At 34.0% G+C, this 21,554-nt stretch overlaps 1 protein-coding gene across 1 annotated transcript in view; it reads left to right on the top strand.

The window, feature by feature from the left end:
• Nucleotides 1-4,933: 4,933 nt before the first annotated feature.
• Nucleotides 4,934-21,554, top strand: part of LOC120208052 (alpha carbonic anhydrase 8-like) — a 48,726-nt gene continuing 32,105 nt past the window's right edge. Inside the window, exon 1 of the mRNA XM_039207422.1 lies at nucleotides 4,934-5,072. Within this exon, the coding sequence (XP_039063353.1) occupies nucleotides 4,934-5,072 (139 nt within the window). The remainder of the gene's footprint in view (nucleotides 5,073-21,554) is intronic.

The raw sequence follows: 21,554 nt of genomic DNA, 5'->3' as shown, positions 1-21,554 counted from the left end.
GCAAAAGAAAATAGATATCATACTCCAAGAAATTTCTCAAACCGATGCACAAAGTGTTGAACCCTTTGGGAACTCTTTGAATTTCAGGTGGTTGACACGAACTATCCGATTTCACAATTTGAATACCATGTCCAAGCGACACCATGTTCATATAAAAAAAATTAACCACTGTGAACAGTCTCAATAGTTTTAGTTGCAAGATGAGTGCAAAAAGAACATTTCCAGCACATACCAATGCATATCCTAGATTACAGTTGCTGTAAGCAAACGGATAGAGCCTTCAAAACTAGAAAGAAAAAAAAAGGAAAAGAAAAAGATAAGAAACCTCTTTAAGATGACAGGAACTTAATCCTCCTCGTGCTTATGACCTAAGGCACTGGATCCGCGTCGTGCAGTCCCTTCTTGCATGTTGGAATGGTCATAAACTCATCAAATTCCTTTACATATATATCGCAGCACTTTCACTGCAAAGAGATAAGATTGAATGACGGATGGTAAGACTAGAAAAGGATAGCTTGTATCAAATTGCAACATTTAATCATAAGAAGGGATTATATAGCATACCCCTCTCACTCGATCATGGAAAACAGCAGGTCCTAGATGGTAACCACATGCAGTCGCATGGTTATCAATTTCTTTGAAAACTTTACCACATCCTTTATTTTTGCATGCCTGAGGCTGTTTTATATCAACTCTCTTCTCGGGTGGAGAAGACTCCTTGACATCTGCACTGCTGTTTGCGGGTGCAACCGGGCTGGAGTTCTGTGCTTTGGGCTGTGAACCTACAAGTTAGACAACTTAAGCTCTATATATGATAGTATAGCAACATATTAGAACAAGATCACCAGTTTTATCTACTATTAAGAAATAACTGATGATTACAAATTCTAAGATGCACATAATATTCAAATATTACACTTGGCACTTGCAAAATATTAACCTTGAAAACTTAGGTTGAAGTTCCTAAACGGTACAATCTAATTTATATAATATAACTGAGTAATTTCATCATCATATGGTGAAAACAAGTAAAATTGATAACAATATTAATGGAAAACCATCTAAATGTTGAGTTGTCTCAATTGTTAGATTCCAACTCATGCTTCGTCAGAACTTAGAAATCCATGTCATTATGTAGATGGTTTTTCCATTAACATGGAAATCAATTTTACTTGTTTGCACCAACACCAAATCTACAAGGATTACAGTATTCAGTAGGCTCTGCACGCGATGAAAGACTGTCCCAAGTCGAAGCCGATTCTTCTTTTATCGGGCCTCCCTCATGAGATTGTGGATTGGGAAGGGGATTCTTGCCTCGAATGGATGAGTTGTGTACAGTCCAAGTTGAACCGAGAAGGGTTTGATTTGTTCCTCACACTATTATGGAATATTTGGAATCTTTGGAACAAATGGATTCATGATGTAGAGCTTCAAGCGGACAGAGACGTAATTTTTAAAGCTTAGAACCTTCTTGGAGAGTTCAAACACGTCTCCAAACCGTTCGGTTGTCCTAGTAGACAGACTCCTCCCCGCAGACTTCGCAAGTGGAGTAAGCCGGAGCAGGGAATGATAAAGATCAATGTGGACGGTGTGTATAGTAAGGAGTCTAATATGGTCGCGGTGGGCATTGTGGCCCGTGACTCGCACCGCATGGTCCTTGGGGGAATGGCTAAGAAGATTGACCAGCCCTTTACGGTCGAATCCACCGAAGCTACTGCGTTTACTCATGGTATTCGATTAGCAACTGAGAATGGGTGGAGTAATGTGACTATCGAGGGTGACACAATCACGGTTGTATACAGGTTGTCCAATCAGACTACGAAATTGACCAAGACATTTTTACAGTTGGATTGTTGCTCAATGAGGCTCGATCTCTTCTAGTCGACTCCCCCTCTTTCAAAGTACACTATGTCTGTAGGGAAGCGAATAGAGTAGCTCACACTCTAGCTCAATAGGCCTTATCGAATCACAATCCAGTCTGATTTTTCTTGGATGAACCTGATTGTATTAAACAACTTGTAATTGATGTTGTTATTGGAATATAAGATTTATTTCCTTCAAAAAAAAAAAAAAATCATATCCAGGTTTCCGAATACTTCAACTTCTAAGATGCATACAATATTCTGGATATTATTGCTTGCAAAATGTAAAGCTTAAAACAGATCATGACCCAGTAATGTTTTTGCTTTACTTGGAAACCAGCCACTAAAAGCCATGCCAATTTCTCAAGATAAATGGCATGCCGCAGATAATGATGATATACTGGATTTATTTTTTGTTTTTCCTTTTTCTGGATGGTAGATGCACTTAAAATTTCATTTAACCCACTAAAAGTAGTTCCTTTATGTTCGTTTATCATTTAAATGAACAAACATGAATGAACACAAACAAGTTACATTTCTTAACGAACGAAACACGAACAAGAAATTTTTTATTCGTTTATGTTCGTGTTCGTTCATTTATTCGGTTAAAGTTAAACCAGTGTTTTGAAAACTGGATCGGATCGGTCGGTTCAACCGGGAACCGTTGCCTAGTCCGGTTCAATCTACACCGGTTGAACCTCTACTAGTGAACCGGCCGGAACCGCTAAATTGTTCGAACCGGACCAGCTGAAAACCGGGACAAACCGCCAATTTTATTTTTTTTAAATTAAACCAAACGACATTATTTGTTAAACGAGCCAAGTCGAACTCGAATATTGCTGAGCTCAACTCGAACTTGAAAACTTTAAAAGTAAGCTCAACTCGACTCAAACTAATAAGCTAAAAATTATCAAGTTCAACTCGAACTCGAAATATAATTTTGAAACTTGAACTCGAAAAGGCTTGAACTCAAAAAAAATTTAGAAGCTCGATTGAAGCCTAAAATTCGAGCTTGATTGAAGTGAAAGAATAGTTCACTCAATGCTCACCAAAAGGCTCCATGATTTTGAACGTCAAATTACCTCTATTATTTATAAAAGTTAGTTGGGATGTTTTTCTATGTTTCTTAGCCATGTGAGATTGTTTTGTTCTCATATTTTTACTCTTTAGACTTCTGGGATGCTCTTCTATGTTTCTTAGCCATGTGAAATTATTTTTTAAAAAAAAAATTAAACCAAACAATATCATTTTGTTACAATTTTTTTAGTCTCAAATTTATTTTTTAATTATAGTTATATAATTATATTTATTATTTAATATGTTTTACCTTAAATATTATGTTATAGTTAATTTGAATCATTTTGTTTCACTTGATTTTATGGTTTTTAACTTATATATATGTTATGACTTGTTTTGAATATGACTTGTGATATAAAAATTTATTTTTTATTAAATAATTTTGGTATTTTTATTTAATTTTTTAAATAATTATGACGTCGTCCGGTTCTTCTGACCGGTCGGACCGGTTCAACCGGTTAAACCAGTGAACCGATAGCATGACCGTTTGGCTAACCGGTCCGGTTCTGAAAACCATGATTTAAACGAACGAACATAAATATATCCCGTTCGTGTTCGTTCGGTTCGTTTACAGGCCCACACCCTATAACTGAATATTATTTTGTAACTTTTAATAGTTACATAACTCAATAAAGAAAAACACTATAATTAGGGACCATTAGCATACTTTATCCTATCTTTTTTTTATAATTTGTTTTAATCCCTAGAATTTTGTAATTCTCATCCTTCTTAAAATTTTAAAATTCCATCCACTAACAAAAAGTCTTGCGTATGTCTTTGTCTCAGGTCACACATGACAATCCTTGGCTCTCAAATCCTGCCATTGGCGGATAAACTACGGCATGTTTTGTCGATCGCAAGAGATTCTTGGATAAATAAGCGGAAATTTACATGCCGAGCTTCAAGAGTGTGATACACCACTTTTGTTTGCCATCTTCAGGGACATTGTTTTGAAAACCGGATTAGATCGGTGATTCAACCGGTTTAACCAAGAATCATTACCTAGTTCGATTCAATCTAGACCGATTGAACCGCTACTAGTGAACCTGTCAGAACCGTTAAACCGTTCAAATCGAACCGGCTGAAAACCGGAAAAAACCTCCAATTTTGTTTTTTTTTATAAAAAAATTAAACCAAACGACATCGTTTGTTAAACGAGTCAAGTCGAACTCGAGTATTGCTAAGCTCGACTCGAACTTGAAAAATTTAAAAGTAAACTCAACTCGATTCAAACTCACGAGCTAAAAATTATGAAGTTTAACTCAAACTGGAAATATAATATTGAAACTTGAACTCGAAAAGGCTTGAACTCAAAAAAAAATTAGAAGCTCGATTGAAGCTTAAAATTCGAGCTTGATTGAAGTAAAAGAATAGTTCACTCAATGCTTACCAAAAGGCTCAATGATTTTGAATGCCAAATTACCTTTATTATTTATAGAAGTTAGTTGAGATGATCTTCTATGTTTCTTAGCCATGTGGGATTGTTTTTAAAAAAAATTAAACCAAACAATATCATTTTGTTATGATTTTTTTAGCCCCAAATTTATTTTTTAATTATAGTTATATAATTATATTTATTATTTAATATGTTTTACCTTAAATATTATGTTTTAGTTAATTTGAATCATTTTGTTTCACTTGATTTTATGGTTTTTAACTTATATATGTTATGACTTTCTTTGAATATGAATTGTGATATAAAAAATTATTTTTTATTAAATATTTTTGGTATTTTTATTTAATTTTTTAAATAATTATGACGTCGTCCGGTTCTTCCGACCGGTCGGAGCGATTCGACCGGTTGAACCAGTAAACCGGTAGCATGATTGATTCGCTAACCGGTCCGATTATGAAAATCATGTTCAGGGAAGGCACTGATAAGTGAAGTGGCGAAAGGGTTAAAGCTTCATGCAAATGATGTCGAAGCTGCTCTGATGACACTGCATAGGTTCGGGAATCAGTCATCGGCTTCATGGTGGTAGGAACTGGCTTACATGGAAGGCAAGGAGAGGGTGAAGAAAGATGATAAAGTTTGGGTTCATGGATTGGGTACTGGGCTCAAGTGCTGTAACTTGATTTTGGAGTGTTTAAGAACAACAGCTGGGGAGTCTAAAAGCAACCCATGGAATGATTGTATTCATCTTTATCCTGTCCAGGCCATTGATCAAAATTCGATTATGTGTTAATTAACGATTTCCAAGAGATATTTTTCTCTTAAAATGAAACGTTAAGATCAAAATGTTTCAAAAAAAAAACTAAAATAGCTATTTTAACGAGCGTTAAGAGATATTTGTTTAGAAAGGTCCCTTTCAAATGTCCCACAACTTAACAATGAGTAAGCTAAACTTAGTGACACATGGTATGAGAACATAATGATGCTTGTTTATTAATAAGGGTACGACGGTGCTTGTTTGTTAATATGAGCACAATGGTTCTTGTTTGTTACTAAGGGAACATCGATGCTGGTTTGTTAATCAATGCATAATGGTGTTCGCTAGTGGCATAAAACATGAGTTTGATATATTTATCATATGATGTTGTTTTATTGAGTTATCTGATTATTAAAAGTTATAAAATAAGTATTTGATTATTTATATGTTTTAAGCTTGTCATTTTCTATTAAAAAATGATCGTCGTCTTAGTTGGACACTAACATATTGACTGAAAAATGATAAAATCTGATCTAAAATCGTTGAGCTAGTGCTTGAAATACTATGTCGTTGAGTCATTCTTTGAATGCAACAAACAATGTTATTAGATATCATTAAAATATAATTTTATCATATCCCAGTTAGCAAGTTAATATTTAACTCAAACGGTCATAATTTTTTAATGGAAAATAATGAGTTTAAAATATATTAATAGTCGGTTGATAATTTTGTAGCTTTTAATATTTGGGGAACTCAACAAAATAAAGTTGTATAGTTGGTGGATTATTTTGTAACTTTTAATAGTTGAAAGACTCAACAAAGCAATTCCATATAGTCGTGGGACTTTTTATATACTTTACCCGAAAATAATTACAGTTTAAAGTTTTAAAGGATAAATTATGCGTTTAGTACATAAACTATCAGTTTTAGTTAATTTTAGTACTTAATCTTTCAATACTTTTAAAACCTTATCCAAAGTTTAGTTTTTGTTTCATCAGTTTTTGTTTTATTTTAGTACATTGTTCAAAATTCAACGTTAAATTTTAAAAATTTGAAAGTTTCGGTACTAAAAATGACCAAAATTGATAATATAGGTACTAGTGATATTAAACTTTTTACGGTAAGATACTAAAATGAAATGAAAATTAAACTAAACGTTAAATATGATTTTAAAAAAAATTAAAAATAAAAGTATTAAAACATATAAAACTAATAGTTTAGGTATATGGATTGGGCAAGCAATTGTGTAGGTTCCAAAACCATTTAAGCTACTAGAAAGTCGGCACTAAGCTTGTCAACTTTGAATGGGCTAAAACACTAATATTATATTTCCAAGAGGATTTTCCGGGGAACTTCTGCTGTGCGGATCCTTAAAGACGGCTAAAAAACGGCGTGACCTGTTAAATAAGTGACCGGTTAAAATTTAGACCGGTTATGTTATATCATTTAACCGGAAATATTATCAGGTACAATAACATATTAGGTAGCACTTATATAATGTAATAGGTAGCGCTTATATAATAAAATAGGCATTTAACCAGAAATATTATCAAGTACAATAACATATTAGGTAGCGCTTATATAATGTAATAGGTAGCGCTTATATTGACCTATTTTCTAACTAAACTGGTTTATTTATACCGACAACATTGCAAATTTACCTATTACATTATAATTATCGGTTTCAATATTTTTTAGATCGATACAATTTTAAATGTATCGACACTTTATGCATGCACCTCGTTGAGCATTCATTCTGGAAAAAAGTATCGACACAAACTTAAAAAGTGTCGATACATTATGTAGAACTATTTTCTCATAAAACCGGTATATTTCTATCGGGTACATTGTAAATTTACCTATTACATTGTAATTATCGGTTTCGATGTTTTTTGGATCGATGCAATTTTAAATGTATCGACACTTTATGCGTGCACCCGTTTGACATTCATTCTGGACAAAATGTATCGACACAAGTTTCACAAGTGTCGATACATTATGTAGACCTATTTTTTCATAAAACCGATAAATGTCTACCGGTTACATTGTAAATTTATGTATTACATTATAATTATGGGTTTCGATGTTTTTGGGATCGATACTTTTTATAAATGTATCAACACTTTATGCGTGCACCATTTTGGGCATTCATTCTGGACAACAAGTATCGATACAAGTTCCACAAGTGTCGATACATTATGTAGACCTATATTCTCTTAAAATCGGTAAATTTATACCAGTTATATTGTAAATTTACCTATTACATTATAATTATGGGTATCGACACATATTTAGGTAGTTATTGTACATACCTAAATATGTCCTGCGAATTTAATGTTGTACCCACCCTTCAACTACCACTACCAATACCACATCCTATTGAAAGCACGCCTGAAACATGTTGTTCAATGAACCTTTACTTACATCTCCATCAACTCCGGGAATACTGGACTTGCACAACAAATTTTTTTCCATGGATCATACTGATGCAGACAATGTTAAGCCAACCAAGGAATGCATTGAAGTACATAATGTTGATGAATATGACAGATTGGTTGTTCAGCTCTTCTCTTCACGTGATCAAGCTTGGTACTTTTACAATGGATTCGCACGGGAACATGGGTTTAGTGCACGTAAGGGAACAACACGGCTTGACGTGGAAGGGAATGTGAAGGCACAAAATTTTTGTTGTTCCAAAGAAGGGTTTTGAGTATCAAAAGTCAATACTGTTGATCGTCAACGTGCTTATACGCTAGTCACAAGAATAGGATGCAAGGCTAGAGTCGTAGTTATAGAAACAAATACAAACGATCACTGGGTTATAAGTAAGTCTTATCAGAAACATAATCATGCATTGTGCACAACTGGTATGACACCATTTATACGTTCTAATAGAGCTGTAAGTAAGGCTGATATCGATGAGGCAACAACATTGAAAGAGGTCGGTGTTGGCACGTCACAAGTAATGAATTTTTTAACGCAGCAGGCAGGGGGCTATGATAATGTTGGATTTACACATAAAGACCTCTACAATGCACTTCAAAGAGGTAAAGCAAAGGAAATCGTCGATGGGGATGTGAATGCGCTTATTGCTTACTTTGATTATAAGAAACATGATGATCCCAGGTTTTTAATGACATACTCGGTAGACGAATTAGGGGCATTGCATAATCTTATTTGGTCGGATTCTACATCGAGATCAGATTACACATGTTTCGGTGATGTAATTATGTTCGACACAACGTACAAAGATAATTTGTATGGTCGACTAATTATGCCTATTTTCGGTGTCAATCATCACCATATCATAATTGTGTTTGCCACTGCCATAATCGCTGACGAGACGTCCCAATCTTTCGAGTGGGTGCTACAGAATGTTTTAGAAGCCATGATGAATAAATCGCCTATTTCAGTTGTCACCGATGGGGATAGGGCAATGCAGAGGGCTATCAAATATGTTATCTCTCATGCTAAGCACAAATTATGTTCTTGGCATCTTTCTCGCAATGCACAAGCTAACATTGGTGACCCAAAATTTACAGCAGCATTCTCAAAATGCATGGCTTCCTGGTGGACAACCGTGGAATTTGATATTCAATGGCGTTCGGTTGTTTCAGAATTCAACATCGAAAAACATCCATGGGTGATTGAGAAGGGAAATACTCAACACCTATGGGCACAAGCATATCTAATCGATCATTCCTTTGCCAATATTCGCTCAACACAAAGGTACGAGTCTATGAATGCTTCACTCGCGATTGCACTGAAACACAATAAGACATATTTAGATGTTGTTCGTGCAATTGAAGATGGAATTAGTAGAATGCATATGAACGAGTTGAAAGTGGATTACTTAAGTTCCCAAACGAAGCCCTTCCATATCACAAAACTGGTCGACCTTGAAAGCCATGCTACTGAGATTTATACAAGCGAATCTTTTCGTGTGTTCCAAGATGAACTTCAACGGGAGACATTGTACCAGATTCAGGAAGTGATTCAGTCCTTATCAGATGAATGTCAAAATTATATTTTGACAAAGTACAAAGAAAAAAATAGGACAATTGAAATTAGTTTTGATTCTCGTACGAAAACCCTAAATTGCTCCTGCAAAAAATTCGAGACCGTCAGACTTCCGTGTCGCCATCAACTTCACATTTTGAAGCACTTGGATTACACATATTTGCCTGGGAATTTGATTCAAAGTAGGTGGACTAAGGATGAAAAGGCTTTTGCACCCAGTTATGTTGACTTGAATGTGCCTCCAGAAGTAATGCAAATGGCAATGTTCGCTGCTCTACGTGCAACGTCAAGTAGGTTATGCTACATTGCATCAAAGGCAGATGCGTCTTTCAAAACTGCAATAGATGAGATGAAAAGACTAACAGAAGAATTTGAAACTCGTTTGGTTTGAATTATTCAATCAACCAGAGCAATGTAGTAAACAACGTTCGCGACCCTCAACGAAAACAACGCAAGCGAAAAGAAGTACCGAAGAACAAGGTCGAGAAGACAATTAGGTGATGTGGGTTCTGTAACGGTGAGGGACATAACAAAATAACATGTCCTCAAGTCAAGTTCAGTTTGAATACAAGCACACAGCCTACATCAATTGATTTTTTCGAAGACGGAATGGAATGGCCATTCAGTCCCGCACGTGATGACAACGATCTCCATATATCGTAAGTATCAACATGACTCCTATTGTGTATAAGAAACATGTACAACAACCTATTGCTAACTTTTCTCATCTCATACAACCTATTACACTCACATACAAAATTATAAATCGTATACAAAATTATGAATCGTATACAAAATTTCCCCTACATTAATAAAATTTCCTCTCTTTGTCTATTTTGATTGTTGCTTACGAGACCGTTTAATATTCCATCCGCATTGTCACATAAATGCCAAACAATCTATAGACTAGAGTCTATCGCAATCATGGCCAGAATCAGTTCTGTAACTGGGATTATCTAGGTTAATCATGTTGACTGCATAGCCAATAAAACCTGGGGGTCCAAATGGTAAGCTAGGAATTGGTAAGGTAAGTTTTCTTTGAGGGTTTAGGGTTTAGATCCCTCCAACGTAAGGAGTGCATGATTAAACATTACATATAATAGTTGTATTCAGTTGTTGAGGAATTGTTCTTAATTTTATATAAGGATAGTTGTAATGATATACGTTCACGTTTCGAGACCAATTAGTTAGATGCATGCAATACCCTATATCCTCGAGGCAGAGCACAAGAAATCTGACACTTACAGATTTACCAAGAGCGATAGCTTTTGCTCTGAATGAAGACCGAACCTAGAATCAACTTTGCAATTATGCCTATCATGTTGAAGAGAACCTACTGAATGATAGGATTTGCACACAACTGCAAACATTGTAAATTTACCTATTACATTATAATTATGGGTTTCGATGTTTTTGGGATCGATACGTTTTATAAATGCATCGACACTTTATGCGTGCACCCCTTTGGGCATTCATTCTAGACAAAAAGTATCGACACAAGTTCCACAAGTGTCGATATATTATGTAGACCTGTTTTCTCATAAACCGGTAAATTTCTACTGGTTACATTGTAAATTTACCTATTACATTATAATTATAGGTTTCGATGTTTTTGGGATCGATACTTTTTATAAATATATCGACACTTTATGCGTGCACCCCTTTTGGGAATTCATTCTGGACAAAAAGTATCAACACAAGTTCCACAAGTGTTGATACATTATGTAGACCTATTTTCTCATAAATCTCTAAATTTATATCGGTTACATTATAAATTTACCTATTATATTATAATTATAGGTTTTGATGTTTTTGAGATCGATACGTTTTATAAATGTATCGACACTTTATGCATGCACCCCTTTGGGCATTCATTCTGGACAAAAAGTATCGACACAAGTTCCATAAGTGTCGATACATTATGTAGACCTATTTTCTCATAAATCGATAAATTTATACCGGTTAGATTGTAAATTTACCTATTACATTATAATTATGGGTTTCGATGTTTTTGGGATCGATACTTTTTATAAATGTATCAACACTTTATGCGTGCACTCCTTTTGGGCGTTCATTTTGGACAAAAAGTATCGACACAAGTTCCACAAGTGTCGATACATTATGTAGACCTATTCTCTCATAAAACCGGTATATTTATACCGGTTACATTGAAAAAGTACCGGTTACATTGAAAAATTACCTATTTCATTATAATTATGAGTTTCGATGTTTTTGGGATCGATATTTTTTATAAATGTATCGACACTTTATGTGTGCCTATTCTCTCATTAAACCGGTATATTTTACCTATTACATTATAATAATTGGCTTCGATTTTTTTAGGATCGATACTTATAATAAATGTATCGGCAAACTTTACGTTTGGGAACCATACTGGACAAAATGTTGGAAACAAATCTTTGTGTTTATTAATTTTGTCATTAAAAAGTCTATTTTTGCCACCTACATTGTAAATTTACCTTTTACTTTAAAGTTATTAAATTTTGTAGTTATTGTACATACCTCAATATGGAATGGCCATTCAGTCCCGCACATGATGACAATTATGTTAGTGACATTTGAAATAATGCAAAAAACGATCTCCATATATAGTAAGTATCAACATGACTAATACTGTGTATAAGAAACATGAACAACAACCTACTGTTAACTTTTCTCATCTCATACATAAGTACATTCACATACAAAATTATAAATCGTATACAAAATTATAAACCTATATACAAAATTATAAACCTATATACAAAATTAACCCTACATTTACATCATCGTTTCCTTTTGTTATTCTTGTGTCTCATGGCAGCTTTTGTGATCTCCTCTCTTAGTTTATTTTGATTGTGGCTTACGAGATCGTTTAATATTCGCGATCGATCCCAATGCCCAACAACCTATATTCATATTGTCAGTATGTTAAGTATTGTAAACTACAACATTCAATCTACGACTTTAACAATTTAACCGCAAACTAATTTTTAATTCCACTTACAAAATCACCAGTTTCCCTTCTAGAACCGATCGATTCCATCCACATCATCACATAAATTCCGCAATAATATATGTTACAAAATTTGAATACCACACATGTCAATTATGAAACCTGCATAAATTAAACTTTCTATTTATGATAACATCTCCTACCCATTCAATTGTTCATTAATCTTATGCTCCACAAATTCGAAATTTTTCAAGGGGACCTTTCCTAGAGAGCCACATGCTTCTATCCAATTGTGTTTCTTATTATAACTATCTAATATTTTCATCTGCATTAAAAAATATGAAGTTATGATCCAAACAAATTATGCATTATAATTTACATAATTTCCTTTCATACATACCAATCTCTTAGCATCATTCACTCTATGTTTAGCTGCTTCAGATGTAAACATACTATCATATACCGTTACAACACGTTTTACCATATCCAACACCAACATATACCAATGTGAATTGGCATAGTTTATTGTGATCATGATTTACAACAAATTTCATACCCAATTTGAAAAAAATCAACATTATATATCCGAAAACATCATTTGTAATTCGTATGGCGTCTTACCTTCTCACAGTCGGTGAATTTCACATAGTTATCCAATATAGGACCCCAAAAGCTCGCAATTCCCTCAACAGTTACTTTGCTTTTGGTATCCAACTCCTGTTGCTGCAATTACGCGACAATCATGATTAATTTACCATCTATAACACTACTTTTCAACATTTATTAATTTCACTCACCGTTAAGTGATATGGAAGGTAGCCAATCCTCCGGTGTGACTTTTTCGAATCGTAGCATACTGTCCAGGCGAGCAAATCAATAACCTAACAAAATTAATTACCCAATCAGAACATATTCAATAGGTTTTAACATTTTGTACTTTCTACTTACCACACCGCCAACCTATTCCATAGGCTTCAACGTTGCAACGTCATTGATTTCCCATTGAGATTACAGAATATCTGTATGAATCATTAGAATTAATATCTTGTCATTAAATATTTAAATATCACTCACAAAGTAATATATTTCACTTATTCCGATTCTAACCCACTATTCCATAAATAATCACACATTGCAGCTTCGAGGTCATCAATTCCGCTTGGAATATCCACTTTTTCAACATACAATTTTGCATACAAATTTTTGTCACAACAACATGATAAAAATCAAATTAAGTTTTCTTTTTATTCAAATTACATTCTGTTTCTTCTTCTGGGGTACAGGACATTCCGAATCCAAATCTACATATATAACACTCTCCGGTATATAGATCACATCGACATCATTCCTCCTCATTTCCTCCATCTTCTCTTCTTCCTCCATCTTTTCTTCTTCATATTTTTTCAGTTCATCGTATTTTTGCTCTACATAGCTCTTCATCTCTTTTATTTCACCCTTCATTTTTCCCCTTCATCCAAGTTTTTCTCAACCACGCCCTTCACCCCCGTAAGTTCACTCCTCAATTCCACAACCTCCTTGACCACTCCATCAATTTTACCACCCGTCACCATCTTAAGTTCACCCCTTAACAACTCAACTTCTTCCACTACTCCATCTATTTTTTCCTTCCACTTTCCCCTTATGCCTCTCATGCCTCTCAAGTGTCTTTTCGAATCTTGATTGTCTTTGCAGAATATAAAAGAGGATTTTTTTATATCAGCCAATTCAGACATCAAAATGTCGAATTTACTTTGTTTTCCATCACCGTCATCCCCCTGACCGTCATCCACCTCTACAATCATCTCTTCTTCCTTCTCCACTGCCTCCTCTACCTCATTGCCAATAACCTTCAAAATTAAATTACAATATTAAGACATTGATTATATTCTTAATATTTTTTAATTACATTTATTACCCTTTGTCGTTTCCTCGGTATATCCGACTTCAACTTCGCCATCACTCTAACCATCTCTTCCTTCCCCCATGCACGGATGCGTGCCACTCCAGTTCTTTCATAAGCTGGCAAACTATCACAGCCCGACCAAAAATCAAACAGTGCAACCTGCATTTATAATAAAATTTATCATTTTATATAATAACTATACTATCATTTTATATAAAAAACAAAAATGTTCTTCAACTCAGTTACCTCTAAGATTGCTATGCACCCTTTGAGGTATCTCTGGCTGCCCTTTTGAAAGGTGATTATTGATTCAATCAATCTCGAATGGACATATTCAGCCTAAATGAATTCACCCTTCAAGCCTTCATCACAAATGAGCTTCATATTGTCCTTGTTTGTTTACGTATCACCCGTTGGACAAAGAAAGATCCCGACAAGGTACAATAGAACTCGGGCCTTCAGGTCACCCCCCCGTAAGATCCACTTTTGATATCCTCTTCAACTTCAACATATTTCTCCTTTTGCTTCAAACCATATTTGGAGGCAAGTGCTTTCCAGTTCTTACTCTTACAGACTTCTACAACACTTTTGCCTTCGTTTCGTACCCCTAAGACGACTGCAGCACATGGGACCCCCATAGGAAATGAATAATCACCATATTTACCAATACATTATTGTACATTAAATTGCTCCATCAAGGATCGACACAATTCCTTCCGAATAGGTCGATCATTTACTCCTACAAACGATCCAAACCCCATTTCTACCAACACATTCAACTGATCATTCTCCTTAAGGTGTTCAATTAATGAATTCACCCTTTTTATGTTGCACCTTGTAGACACTTCCTACATTTTTTTAATAATATATAATGTTATTGTTCTTATATATTTTGTATCAATGTATTTACAAGTTTAATGAATAGCTTCTTTTCATGTGCTTTCCTCCATTATTTGTACTCTTCACTATCCTTCTTTGACTGTGCGATTAAAGGTTCCTTCTCAGCATCACTCATCAAATTCCATTTCTCCAACACATCATCTCTCACCTAAAATTAAGCATAAATGTTTCTTAATCATTAACGCTAAATAATACTCAATGTCAAATTCATTTTACATACCGAACCGATGTGTTTGCCACATTCCTTCATCTTTTGGCATTCGGTCATACTGTCAACATTTAAAATTTGTAATCAATTTAAGGTTATTAAATACTTTAATCCAATTACCATTTCAACAATAATAAGAAAAAGACATTGATACTTACTAGAAGTACATATATCCACCCTTTGGTTGCTTTCGACCCTCAACCTCAATTTCAAAGTCATCTTCGCCACCAACAATTCCAATATCCTTTGACTTCATTTTTTCTTCATATATTAGTTTACGTAAATCAAATCAAATAATGGTTACATACACTTTATTCAATATACAAATATCGATAATTACTCTTGTAGTAAAACGGTTTCTATAAAAAGAATTTGAATGGCTACTACAACAAGTGTCGGCACATTTATACAACTTACAATATCATTTTCTACCTATAATATTATAAACAGGTATCCATATTTATTTTCTACCTATAATATTATATAATCGGTCCCAAATCTTTTTTAGCTTCGATTCTTAATCCCCAAACCAACCCTAAAAACCCTAATCCCTATTTCCTTCAAACAAATGGGAAAACTCAATACTCCAAGTATCGATACATTTATAAAACCTATAATATCATTTTCTACCTATAATATTTAATAAAAGTATCGATATTTTTATTTTACCTAGAATATCACTTTATACCTGTAATCGGTCCCAATTGCTTCTTTACTTAGAAAACTCTAAACAACACATAAAAACCCTATTTTTGATTACTGTAATATTAAAAAACTAGGGTTTCGACAACGTACTTTTCGATTCAACTGCAGCAACAAACAAACAAACTTTGCTTTAGAAACGTCTTCTGAAATGTAGCAACAAACAAACAAAAGCTTTAGAAACGCCTTCGATGAAAAACTCGTCCGTCCGTGTTCTGAAATGCCCTTTATATTTTCACCGGATATGTTATTTATATTTAATCGACACAATAACCCAAATGTCGATACATTTTTTTAATTATCGACACTTTATAGGCGCTATTACTGCTTGTCTTTTAAATTCCAAAAGTGTCGATACTTATAATAAAGTATTGACACTTTTAACATATCCGGTGACTCTTTACCGGTTTTGTCATTTTGAGACCGGTTTTATCATATTTTTACATGTTATATTGTTAAGTGTCGATTCATTTTTTTAATGTCTTGACATTTTATAGGTGCTATTACTGCTTGTCTTTTAAAGTCCAAAAGTGTGTCGATACTTATAATAAAGTATTTTGAGACCGGTTTTGTCATTTTGAGACCGGTTTTATCATATTTTTACCGGTTGCATTGTTAAGTGTCGATACATTTTTTAAAGTATCGACACTTTATAGACGCTATTACTGCTTGTCTTTTAAATTCCAAAAGTGTCGACACTTATAATAAAGTATTGACACTTTCAACATATCCGGTATATCTTTACATGTTATATTGTTAAGTGTCGATACATTTTTTTTAAAGTATTGACACTTTATAGGCTTGTCTTTTAAATTCCAAATGTGTCTATACTTATAATAAAGTATCGACACTCTCAACATATCCGGTAGCGCTTTACCGGTTTGGTCATTTTGAGACCGGTTTTGTCATATTTTTACATGTTATATTGATATGGATCGATACATTTTTTATTTATATCGACACAAACCGACAAGCTAGGTTTGCCATTTTCCAAATTTTTTAATATTTCTTCATGATTTCCACCTACAACATTATTATTACTCAACATTTCCGATAGCGCTAAACCAATTTTTTTAAATATCTTTTAATGTATCCGGTCACACCGTATATTAGTCCGCCTTTCCTGAGACAACTCCAATTTTCTGGACGTCACTCTCTATACAATCTTTGAATTTTATACTATCCATAGTGCTAGGTAGCTGGTGAGCTGCTGCTCAATCTTTTGTTTTTGTAGTTATTTTCAATTTTCAATTTGATAAATATATATTTTTTAAATTTTTATTAATAATAAAAAAATCAAATTTTAAAAAGTTTAACCCTAAAAATCAATAAAAAATAGTTTTAGTGAGAATGAAAGTAATTATTTATATATATATATATATATATATATTGACATTAGCTTAAGCTATTTTTTATATGTTCCATTGCCCATTGGACATGTTAATTGTGATCGGAATTCGAAAAATTGATTTCATTTGTTTGAATTAAATTTAAATTTGACCTAATTTAATCATGAAAAGTTAATAACTTAAACATGTTCAACCAAAAGTTTGACTTAAATTAATCTGAATTCGAAATTGATTCGACACGAGATTAACCCAAACATAGTGTAAAATGAATAAATAAGTAGGTAGAAATTAAATATAAGAAACCTCAAATCTTCTAGTGAGTGGTCTGGCCATTATACTATTGGTATAACGGCTTAACTTTTGTCCTTTATTCAACAACCAAATCCATGGGAAACTGAAGAATGAAGAAAAAAACGGCTCTCTCTAAGAGATGTTGTAAAACACGTTGTCAATTGTTAGCCCTCAATTCAAAGTCTGAACACAAACAAAATATTTGACTTGATGAAAATCCCTTGTCCATACACCACAACCAGAAAGTAATTTTCATCATTCTTGTTTCATGCAAAATAGTAAAATCAAGAGAAATGAAAAGATGTTCATAATCATTCTGTTTTGGCTTTATTATTAAAATACATAATTTTTTTTTGTAGATACCTGTTTTCTCCTGGTTATAATTAATATTTAATATTATTATTATTATTATTATTTAATATTACTATTATTACTATTAATATTTATTATTATTTTTTATTGCAAGTTTTTGGTACATGCCCAAAATAGGAAGCCCGAATCCAGGTTTGGCCCAGGAGAGAGATAGGGTTTTCACTCTTTGGAAACATTGCCGCCACATTTCAGCCGTTGGATCATATATGATCCAACGGTCCAAATTAACCATATGATTAGGGTTTCCAAAACTCTTAATCAGCCGCCGCCGCCAATACATCACATCCATTGGATCCGATTAGCGATCCAATGACCCAACTTTACCAAGGACATTAGACCGTTCAGATTCGCGCGTGCTTCTCCAACTACCCCACGCGCCCGTGTGTCTATTCCACTCACCTGTGATTCATCCGTTCCTGAGGTCTGCCATCGCCACTGAATTTTTTTTTGGTCACCGAAAGAAGACAAAATGCATCGGGGTTAAAATTTTTACCCCCTGTGTTGTTGCCGTCATCGTCGGATTTCACCCCTCGGCCAGAGCACTCGAAGAAAAAAAAGGAAAACAAGCAAAACAAGTCAACCATCAACACATGTAACAAAAAGAGAAAAAAAGGAGACTTCAAATGAAAATAAAAAGATAACAACAACAATCAACAGAGGGGAGAGCATCAGGGGCAACAAAAAAGAGACAAATTTTTTCAAAAACTAAAAAGAGAGATCCATAGATTTTCGAAGAGAGAAACCTGAAGAAGAAACGGGGAGAACCTTACCATCTTTTGTCGTCTGTTGGAGGGTCAAACGTCACCGAAAGTTCGAGTTCGTCGAAGGTACATCCTTAGATCTAGGACTATCCGCTCGATTTTAGGCTTAGGGGTGTTCGGATCTAGTTTTAGGTGAGGGAAATGATGGTTTTGGGGTAAGTTCTCGAGCTCCAATCGTCGTGGGAGTTGGTGGAGTGCTCCGGTGAGTGGTGGCCGAAGGTTGTCAACCTCCCCCAGTGAGGAAAAGAAGAGAGAAGGCAGAGAGTTCTCTCTTTAGAGAGAGGGAGTTTTAGTGAAATGAGAGAACTTTGCTATTTTAGGCCGAATTTTGGGCATATATTTCATGGTCTGAACAACGTCATTTTGGGGAAGGGATTTCTGCGTTTTGGGCACTTGGGTAAACCCATCCCCGGGTCCTTCTAGATTTGAAACCTTCTGATTTAGTCACTACATGAAATTGCACTTCTTTTCACTTCGAGCATTTTATTTTACCCGTATTCTGTTTTAGTCCCTTTCTACTTGCTTTTTGTGTGTGCTTATTTTAATTTAAATACCTTATTTTAATAATTTCCATTTTAGTCGTTAATGTTGATGATGGTTTAATTACGATTCCAGTGCCTAATTTGTGTAATATTTTTTTATGGCAATGATTTTTTTTGTTTTACAGTTTAATCCTTAAAGTTACGATCTTTTCACTTTGGCTATTCACACACATATTCAATTAATTTCCTATTACTTGCGTTTAAGTTTCCCATATTTATGGTATTTTGTATAAGTCCTCGTTGGTTTCTCTTTATCAAAAATGTGTATTGTATTAGGATAACATGTTGTACGAGGAATTTATGGAAGCATACCTTAACTAACAAGGAGTTTGTTTCGTTCGTACAAAACAATATATATCTTCTTTTTTACAGCTCAGTGACTCTTTTTTATTTATTTAATGTATGTAATTCATTAAAAATTAGGGCAATATTATCGTGTATGGAGAATCCATAGAAATGCCCCTTAAATGAAAAGGAATGTATTTTCGAGAATTATTCGTACAGAGTAATACCCCTTGTAATATATATATATATATAAAGAAGGATCTTAATTTAAATGTATATTCAAATTTGCCAATTTCAATATTCAGATTACATATAATCACTTAGGTACCGATTTCGGGTGTTGTGGCGGTTCTAATCCTTCCCCACGCGTAATCTACTCCCGAACCCTTTTCAAAACTAGTTTTTGGTTAAACGCATATCACTTTTTATCTTTTAAAATTATTTTTTCTTAAAATTATTTTAAAATATATTTTTTAGGTATTCGACCTACCTAATCCAAAAGTCGATGGCGACTCCAAAGTTGTTTATTTATGCATTTATTTTAAAACCCACCTTTTCCAAAATTAAGTTGGATCTCTCCCCACCATAGCCCTAAAAAGCTTAAGGGATATTAAAGAGTCAGGTCGTAATCGACTATACATTATCTTTTTAGTTTAAAATGGTAAATATGAATGATATTTAAATTTTGATCCTTATGTTTCATTTGCATAACATTGCATCATACATCGTTTATTTATTATTTGTACTAACTTGTGATTTATGTGTTTATGATTTCTGACCTTGTTTTAGTCTGATTGTTTTTTTATCGAGACAAAGGATTGTGACTTTCCCCCACTCGCTCTGTAACCATTTGAGTATTTAGAGCCTTCTAACTTTGCTCTGTCCCGTTAGGTAGGGGTGAACGTTACACTTACGTGAGAAAAATTATTTTACTTTATATGGGATTTAGCAAGTAACCTCTGGGGTGCATATGCCTCGTGTTTACGAGCAAAACATTGAGTTTCCTCTCATGGACATGGGGAAATGCATCCCCTCGAATTTAGCTCGACCCGTTTAAGCCTATAATGGGTGAGAATCAAGGGTCTGGCTTGCCTAATGGGGCACCAACAAAGGGCAATTCGAGGACCCTATTAGTAGTACCGTCACTCTGCCCATTTTGTGCTAAAATTCTGTCTATGGTTCTTCAAAAGTCACAAAGGGGAAACTCACTCTACCTTTCCTCAGATTTATTTAGTTATTTTTATTTTCGAATAAGAATGTGAACTAGATGGAATGAGGTTAGGATTTTTATGTTAAATAAAGTATGGGGGTAGAAAGCATGTTTGGGTAGGATTTATTATACCATGTACGGGTAGTCAATCTGTGAGGGTAGGTTGTATTTGATGCTTATACTACTTATTATCTTGTTGTTTATCTTATTTGTACTAACCCATTTTGTTATGTGTTTATTTTATTTTCTTGCATTTGCATCTTCATGTCATCTAAAGGTGTTAATTCGTAAGTGATTGACTAAATAAGATGATTGATCATAATGGCACAATAAATTCTTAGCCATGTAGCCAAAATCAGGTGATCCAAAGATGTTCTAATGATCCATGAAGAAAGACATCCGATGAATGAAGAAATTTAAAGTTGACTAAATACTTTCTCTGAAGGCGCAAAGGCCAAGATGTTTCCTCAAGAGATATATGCAGTCATATGAAGGACGAAAAACCCTTCACGAAGACATGAAGACCACTTCTCATTGGAAGTTAAAATGAAGATCTCAAGATTCAACCATAAATAATTTAAGGATATCAAGCGTCATCAAATGTGAAAAAGTACACTGACATTTTTGGGGTGTAATATTAGATTCCATGAAGAATACGACTCAAGGAACTAAAGAAATAAAGAATCGCAATTTTATTTTGACTACTTGATGTAATGAAACCTTGTTATCTAAATGAAGGTTGTTCTATAGTGGTCACTTATGGAATTAACACCTTTTACATTTGCATTTGCAAAACTTTAATTTAAGCATTTTTACATACATCAATCATGAAAATGTGAGAGCAACTTGTGATGGATACAGTGACAGAAGTTTTGAAAGCAAAATGAAGTTACCCGGGGCGTGTCTATAAAAAGATCGAAACGATGAATGAGATATTAACATGTGTTAGTAAGATCGAGAGTATCC

This window comes from Hibiscus syriacus, unplaced genomic scaffold, assembly GCF_006381635.1.
Source record: "Hibiscus syriacus cultivar Baekdansim isolate YM2019G1 unplaced genomic scaffold, ASM638163v2 tig00015905_pilon, whole genome shotgun sequence".
Lineage (NCBI taxonomy): Eukaryota > Viridiplantae > Streptophyta > Magnoliopsida > Malvales > Malvaceae > Hibiscus > Hibiscus syriacus.
Note: the sequence above shows the minus strand (reverse complement) of the source record. Positions and strands in the feature narration are given on the sequence as shown.